Raw genomic sequence first — 8,247 nt, forward strand, 5'->3', positions numbered from 1 at the left:
CAGCCCCAGCTCTGGAGGCCCACCCTTGTTGACACTAAAGAATGGTGGGCTGGCCTCAGCCTGTCCCAAGCTGCAGTGGCCACTCCTCCTCCCCTCTTCCCCACCCCCACCCCCCACTCCAGCTCTGAATCATAAAGCCAGACCCCAGTCCTGACTGTTGCTCAATCCCCAGGAACCCAGTTCCTGTGAGCAGTGCCTGATGTGCCTGATCCTCTCCTTTCTGCAGTCCAAGGGAAAACAAGATCTTGCACAAGGCACCCCGTGTCCACCTTCCCCCAGCCAGAGAAGGGCAACATGGAGCCTCTCCAGCTGTTCCTCCTGCTTGCAGTCACAGGTAGGATCCCCATCTTCCTCCTCTGAGGCCTCTTTCCTCACCTTCCTTGAGCTGATACTGTGGGGGGGGCACACAGTGAACTATGAAGAGGGGGTCCTCAGCATGTCCAATCCCCAATCCTGCACCCTGCCTTTTCCTATGACCCAGATTCCTCATGCTCTCTCCACATCCAGTATCAAACCCACTGCCAGGCTCTTCATGCATTTTGGGCCATAAGGAAGGTGGACTCTGACCCATCAGCAGGGAATGAGCTCTGATGGGGGCATCTCAAGCACTAGCTGCAGTTGAGGGAAGTCTTGGGGGGCTCTGGTAAGGGCCCATAAAATCATGCACTGCTTAAGCATAGGGCCATTCCAAAAGTGACAAGGTGGGAGGTAAGGGATAAAGGAGAAAAGAAACTGAGACAGTAACCTGTGTCTTTAGGGGTCTCCTCCTGAGCTCTGTAGGTGCTCTTGTCCAAATTGCCCTCAGCCCTCAATGGGAGGCAACGGACTGAAGATTTCTGTCACTGAGATGGAAGATTGACACCCCAAATTCTTGGAACCAATTGCCTCTTCCCATTAGGAAAAAGTCCACTTTGTTCCCCTTAAAGCAATGAGCAAACCAAGGTGATGGGAGACTGTCATGATGGACTCTTGCTCTTGCAGCTTCTTAGCTCGAGGTGGAGAGAGGGTACTGTGGGGTTGGCCTGAAAGAGCAGGATGGATGGGGATCATGTACAGAGGGGCACTTCCCATCTAGTCTCATATGGCAGGCCACGGCTCCCCAAACCCATCTTTCAAGTTTCTGTCACCATCTGGTTGGAGATGGGGTAAAGAGAGGAGGATCAAGAGAGGGGGAACTGAGGCAGAAAGCTCTAGCTGAGTGCCTTGCAGCCCTTGCACTGGCGATAGGCTGGTGCTCTAAACCCATCCCTCTGATCCTAAGGAGGGTCCCCAAAATAGCAGCCTCATGTCTCCCCCAAAATAACTCTGACATGAGTCTCTCTTGAAAGGGGAACAAAGCCACAGAAATAGGGAAGCTGGAAGTTAAAGGTCAGGAAAGCAGAGACTGTGAAGCTGGTATCAGCGTGGGCAGCTGCAGAGTAAGCAGCAAGGCCAGCATGGGGAGTGCGCCCAGGTCAGCCCAGGCTCCATGGAGCCAGCCCCACTGGCCCTGGCAGGAGCATTTCTCTCCCTGCTCCCCACCGGGCTTTCTTGAGATGAAGAGGGGAGGAGGGAGGCCTTGGCCCCATATGATGAGAGAAGATGTGTAGAATAGAACTAAAGGAGACTTCAAACCAAATGTTTCTGGAAATAAGTCCAGAGATGGTCAGTTAGATCTCTAAAATGCCCAGCAAGTGCACCAGTGACAAAGCCAGATCCAGCACCCAGAGTTCCTGGTTCCCAGCTCCCCTGTGTTCATGGCTGACCTGTGCTCCTTTCTCCCAACTTATATAAGAACTTAAGCTCTTTAAGGGCAGAGGTTTTGTCTGATTTGCTCACTGCATAAATACCTGGTAAATGAATGAAAGAGTGGATGAATGTCTCCTCCCTAGGCCTGTCCCCAGCCCACAACATCACAGTGTTCCAGGGTGTGGAAGGCTGGCCCCTGCAGGTCTCCTGCCCCTATGACTCCTCGAAGTACTGGAGCAGACGCAAGGCCTGGTGCCGACAGCTGGGTGAGGAAGGCCCGTGCCAGCAGGTAGTCAGCACCCACCGCTCGTGGCTGCTGTCCTTCTTGAAGAGGTGGAATGGGAGCACAGCCATCACAGATGATGCCCTAAGTGGCACACTCACCATTACGCTGCGGAACCTTCAAGCCCATGATGCTGGCCTCTACCAGTGCCAGAGCCTCCGTGGCAGTGAGGCTGACATCCTCAGCAAGGTCCTGGTGGAGGTGCTGGCTGGTGAGTGGGTGGCTGACCACATGTCTGGCCCACTTATGGGCCAGGGCTCCTGTCTTTGGTAACCGTGTGCAGGTCTACCCACTGGGCTTTTGGGAACCCTGGGAAAACCCACAGTGTAGACCCTACTCCCCACTCAGGCCCACAATAGATGGCCATGCAAGTTGCTTACTGCACACACACACACACACACACACCAGTTTCCATAAAGTCAATTCCAATCCATGGCAATCCCAAGTGTTGCAGAGTAAAACTGCTCCATAGGTTTTCAAGGCTGTGACCTTTCAGAAGCAGATGCCAGGCCTGTCTTCCACAACACCTCTGGGTGGTTTCAAATGACCAATTTTCCACTTAATAGTTAGGTGTTTGACCATTTGCATCACCTGGGACTTCTGTCTTGGAAGAAGTACAGCCAGAATGCTTCTTGGAAGAAAGAAAAGCCAGACTTTTTGTCTCTCATACACTGGTCATGTTATTGGAATGGACCAGGGCCTGGAGAAGGATAGCATACTTGACTGCTGTAGAGTTGGATCCAACTCATAGTGACCCCTCCTTGGGTTTCTGAGGTGGTATCTCTGCGGAAGTAGATTGCCCAACCTTCCTTCCAAGGAGCGGCTGGTGGGTTTTGAACTGCCAGCCTTCTTGTTAGGCACTATGCCACCAGAAGGGAAGACCTTCAACAGGATGGATTGACACAGTGACTGCAATGATGAGTTCAAGCATAGCAATGATTGTGAGGATGGTGCAGGACAAGGCAGTGTTTAGTTTTGTTGTACATAAGGTTGCTATGAGTTAGAAACTACTTAATGGTACCTAACAACAACAGGACTCCTGGCACAAGGGGACCAAAATCCATCCTGGACTCCTTTCATCAGGCTGAACTCCGTGGTGCAGGACAGCACACCTACAGGAAGGGCATGTTCTTTAATTTGCATGAAGCATTCATTGTATGAGCCAGGTGTTGCCCTGCTTCCCCAAACAATTTTATCCATTTTGCATTGGGTTGGTATGTGAATGCAGCCCCTGGGTAGTGCAAATGTTAATGTACTTGGCTGCTAACAGAAAGTTTGGAGGTTCGAGTCCATCCAGAGGTGCCTTAGAGAAAAAGCCTGATCATCTACTTCCAAAAACTCAGCCATTGAAAACCCTATGGAGTGCAGTTTTGCTCTGACACACATAGGGTCTCCATGAGTTGGAACTGACTTGAAGACAACTGGGAACTGGTAATATGTGAACATTGTAGATGGCTCTTAAGGAATAGATGGAGGTTGATTTATTCCCTCATTCAACCAACCAACGAACATACCAACAACGTAAATTAAGCACCAACCTGGTGCAGAAAAATGACCTGAGAAAGAATACTTGCTGTGACATTGGGCATGTTGCTCTACTTCTCTGGGCTCCCATTTCCTCATCTTTAAATGGAAACCATGGTGCCTGTCCTACTGACCCACAGGGCTCCCATGAGACACAGATGAGATGACAAGAGTTAACATTGCTCTTGGGTTAGTGTTTCCCTGGTTCCAAGCCTCCTGCAGTTCAACTGTCTTGAAATCCTTATACCAGGTCTGATGCAGGTGAGACAGGGTGGCTCCTTTGCACAGGGAAAAGCCCTTTGTCTGTGTCTCCAGAACACAAATATGTCCCAAGGAGACCATATCTGGGATTATCTATCCTTTTTCTGACCCTCTCCTCCCCTAAATATGGCCCCTGGTGTGGAAATAAGGATCCGGAGTAATATTTGCCTGAGCTGGGGAGGTGGAAGAGTGGAGATGGGGTATGGAAGACTGCCTACCCTATATATAAAATCCCACCTCTACCATTTTTCTAAATGTTTGTGGGAGGTGGGAAACACAGGAATTTTCAGTGTCTAAGGCTGGTGTAGTGGTTAAGACATATGGTTGTTAACTAGAAGGTCAGTGGTTTGAACCCACCAGTCGCTCCAAGGAAGAAAGATGGGGCAATCTGCTTCTGTAAACATCTACAGCCTTGGAAATCCAATGAGTTGGTTGACTCAATGGTAGTGAGGTGTTTTTTTTTTTTTTTTTTTTTTCCCAAAGGCTTAGCCAGAAGTTCATTGGCTGACCCAAGCAGTTTGCACTCAACTACTAATGGAAAAGTTGGCAGTTGAAACCCACACAGCAGTGGTGGGCCTGGCAATCTGCTTCCATAAGATTGCAGTCAAGAAAACACTATGAAACTGTGGCAGGGAAATAATAGTATAATACTAATAATGCATAATAAACCATAGCTTGTGTAGACTTCTTAAGATTTTATTTACACAGGACTTTCAAATACATTCATTATTCCATTTGATCTTCACAAAGCCCCCTTGTGGTGGGAAATAGAGTTGCAGTTATGAGCTCTTTGGAGTGCTGGGCACTATTCAGAGATTCTCTCATTGAATCCTGGCATCACTGCTATTAAGGAGGCATTCCTCTTTACAGATGAAGAGACTGTCAGAGAAGTGAAATGACTTGATCCACACAGGACCAGAGTCCAGAGGGCCTAACCCCACATGCAAGGTTTTCCTTACCCACCACTGTAGGCTGCCTCAAGGAGGAGGGGCTAGAAGCTCACAGACTCTGTCTCCCACAGACCCCCTTGACCCCCAGGAGTCTGGAGATTTCTGGGTCCCTGAGGAACCCGAGAGCTTTGAGGAGGCCCAAGTGGAGCACAGCATCTCCAGGTACCATGATGGGTCTTCCCTAAGACCACTGGGCAGAACTGCGCCCTGCTGAGGCCCAGCATGGTGTGGAGGGTGGGGGTCTCAGAACTGCAAGTCCCAAAGCAATTAGAGCATGGAAAGTCCTGGCTATGGAATTGTCTAAATACCCCTTCAACCAGCCAGGATGAGCTTGTAAATTGCTGCTCTAGGCCCTCTGAATAGCCACCTTCTACTCCTCTCCAGGCATCCCCGATACCCTCACAATGCAGCGACAATGAAAATGTTAGGCCTCTGCCCCTTTGGTAGGAGCAGAAGAAGTTCTGATTGGTCCATGCCGGTATAAATATATACACATGCATGAACACACACACACCATACCGTCGTGTACAGCAGAAAAACACTCTGAGAGGGAAGGTTATATGTAAGTGCATTCAGCAGGTTAGTGGGATATCCATGACTAGAACCCAGGTCTCCTGACTATAGGCTCCTCTGAGCCCCACAAAGCCCCTTATGAAGTGAGGTGCTGGGAGGATGGCATTCTGAGCCCCCAGAAGCTCCTGGTCTCCCTATTACTCTCTCTGGGAGCAGATTGCTATCTCCATGCCACCTCAAGGCCTCCAATCTGCCCTTATTGTCTCTCCAAGGAGCCCTTCTGAAGAGGACATCCCCTTTTCACACACTTCCATCTTTCTACTCCTGGCCTGCATCTTTCTCAGCAAGCTTCTAGTAACTAGCGTCCTCTGGGTTGTGGCCTGGCGTGGGTGGAAGATGAGGACACCTTCAATCAGTGGGCTCAACTATAACCAGGACCCAGGGCACCAGCTCCAAACCCTGACAGGTGAGCTTGAGAGCATGGTGGTAGCTGGGTGATGGGTCAGGCAGGGGTGCCTCAGTGGAGCTGAGAGGGCCATGTGAGGACTTGTTCTATTGCAGGGCTGAGAGACACCTGAGAAGACAGGACCCTAGATGGGAGGAGAGGCCCAGGAGAAGTCCGGCCAGGGATCAGACCATCTGCACACTTGCTGCTTTTGCCACCAAGATTCCTGGTTCTGCTCTGGAAAGGAGCCACTCTGTCTGAGCCCTACTTACCTGGGCCCCTGGGAGCAAGGACTTCTTGGGGAGGGGGTGTGAGGGCCATCTGTCAACTTCTTCCATTGGACATTAAATACTCTCACAAATAAATTGAAGACAGCTCGGTAGGTTTGGGTTTCATGCAGTTCGTCTCTCCTGCTAGGGCTAGGAGAATGCAATGGAATGAGGAAAAGATAAAAGGTTTGGCTCCTTGAGGTCTAGAGCCTTTAGGATACCAAGTCCCTCCAATGCTTACAGGGTCCAAACTGGGCGGACAACTTCTTTTATTCTTTTCTGTTTGCTCTTTCTAGATCTAATCACCAAGTGCTACCTCCTTCTCCTCTAGAATTCCTCTAGCATCTAGTTTTCCCCTCCACTCCTCCTGCCATTGCCCTTATCACCAGCTTCCCTTAGATTATTGCTGACATCCCAGCGCCTTCCTCCAGATCCATCCAGCTCCCAGTTGACTCATCCGTTCATCTCCCCACCACTTTGCTTTCTTCATGCTACTTCCCCTCCAGAGACACAACAAGGGCTTGAGTCATAAAGCATAGTGTATCAGAGCTGGGGACTACTGGTCTGTTATGGATTGAATTGTGTCCCCCCAAAATGTATCCCCTGTATCTGGTATCTGTGGATACAATCCTGTTTGGAAATAGGGTTTGCATTATGTTAGTGAGGTGTACAGCATGTCTTAAACCTAACTGCTTTTGAGTTATAAACCATAAAAACAGTTGACATCGAGTCAATTCTGACTCAAAATGTTTCAGAGTACAGCTACTCTGTAGAGTTTTCAGGACTGTGACTTTTCAGAAGTGGATTCCCAGGTCTTTCTTCCAAGGCACCTCTGGATGAACTCAAGCTGTCAACCTTTCAGTTAGTCAGGCACTTAGCCATTTGTGCCACCCAAGGAGATAAGCAAACACAAAGTCAGGGGAAGATAGATACCACAGGAAGATAGCCAGAGAACTGAGGAATGCTGAGGTGACAGAAGTTAAAGAGAAAAGGATTTTCCACCACAGCCAACAGAGAGCAAGACTTCCACTATAGCCTAAACTGTGAGAAAATAAATTTCTGTTCATTAAAGTCACCCACTTGTGGTAATTCTGTTACAGCAACACTAGGAAACTAAGATATGGTCCAAACCCCTCATTGTCTCAGGAGGGAAACTGAGTCTCACAGAGGAAAAGAGATTTACACAAGGTCCCCTGTTGAGTCTAGAAATCCAAATTTCATGTGGCATTCAAGGTACCTTTCCCTCTAGCACTATCTGGTTCACTTGTTTATTAATTTACTCAAATATTTTTTAAGCACCTACCATTTGGCAAAGAATTCCTAGTGGTGCAGTGGTTAAGCACTTGGCTGCTAACTGAAAGGTCAACAGTTTGAACCTACCAGGTGCTCTGTGGAAGAAAGATGTGGCAGTCTGCTCTTGTAAAAATCTATAGCCTTGGAAGCCCTATGGGCAGTTCTACTCTGTCCTATAGGGTCACTATGAATTAGAATTGAATTGATGGGAACTTCTTTTTTAACTATGTGGCAGGAACTATTCTAGGCACTGGAGATAGAGCTGTGAACAAGACAGGCACAGATTTCTGCTGACACAGAGATCATGACCTAGTGGCATGGGGTGGGGATTGGGAGTGAGGAGAGACAGACAATAAACACAACAAATGTATTTCAAAAAGTAAACCAGATGGAATGTTAGTAGACAAAAAGTTCTCAGAAAATTTTACAATAAAGTAGGGTTAGGAGTATTGGGAGGAATATTTGTGTGGCACAAACCAGTAAATGCTTGACTGCTGCAAAAATGACGTGGGGGCAGCATGTCACTTCCTCTAACTTCTTAAGAGGGGAGGAGGATCAAGATTAACAGCCCAACGCTGATTCCCATGGGGCAAAGACCAAACATGCCTCCACCTGCCAACCTTTTTATCAGTTCTGACACCAACCATCCCTCCCATAGCACTCTCTACTTCTCTGCTGGGTTCAATAATTCATTGCAATGCCACACAGAACTCACAGACAATACTCATGATTATGGGGTTTATTAGGAAAGTTAACAGGTTACAATTCCAGATCAGATCCTTGGCTGCTCAGCCTCATAGCCCTTTGCCCTTTGCCCTGCTCAAACAAGTGTTACAAAGTTCTTTTAGCTCTGCCAGTAAGTGCCCAGAGGCACCCTACCCAGACAGTAAGTCTTGGCTTGATGGCGGTCAGTGCTAGCTCTGTGAGTTGGCAAACTTAGCTCCATCAAGTGCTCTACTCCTGGCTCTTCTTTCTTGATGG

At 48.7% G+C, this 8,247-nt stretch overlaps 1 protein-coding gene across 1 annotated transcript; it reads left to right on the forward strand.

Annotated features, from left to right (window-relative positions):
• The first annotated feature begins 291 nt into the window (after window positions 1–291).
• On the forward strand, window positions 292–6,275 carry TREM2 (triggering receptor expressed on myeloid cells 2). Its single transcript, XM_007936322.1, is given in 6 exon segments — window positions 292–334; window positions 1,872–2,222; window positions 4,818–4,908; window positions 5,821–5,845; window positions 5,847–5,990; window positions 6,270–6,275. Coding segments are annotated over 6 exon segments (657 nt in total). The 5' UTR covers window positions 292–294.
• The last annotated feature ends 1,972 nt before the right edge of the window (window positions 6,276–8,247 follow it).

Source organism: Orycteropus afer, unplaced genomic scaffold (genome assembly GCF_000298275.1).
Source record: "Orycteropus afer afer isolate SDZICR_OR568_19922 unplaced genomic scaffold, OryAfe1.0 scaffold00034, whole genome shotgun sequence".
Taxonomy (NCBI): Eukaryota; Metazoa; Chordata; class Mammalia; order Tubulidentata; family Orycteropodidae; genus Orycteropus; species Orycteropus afer.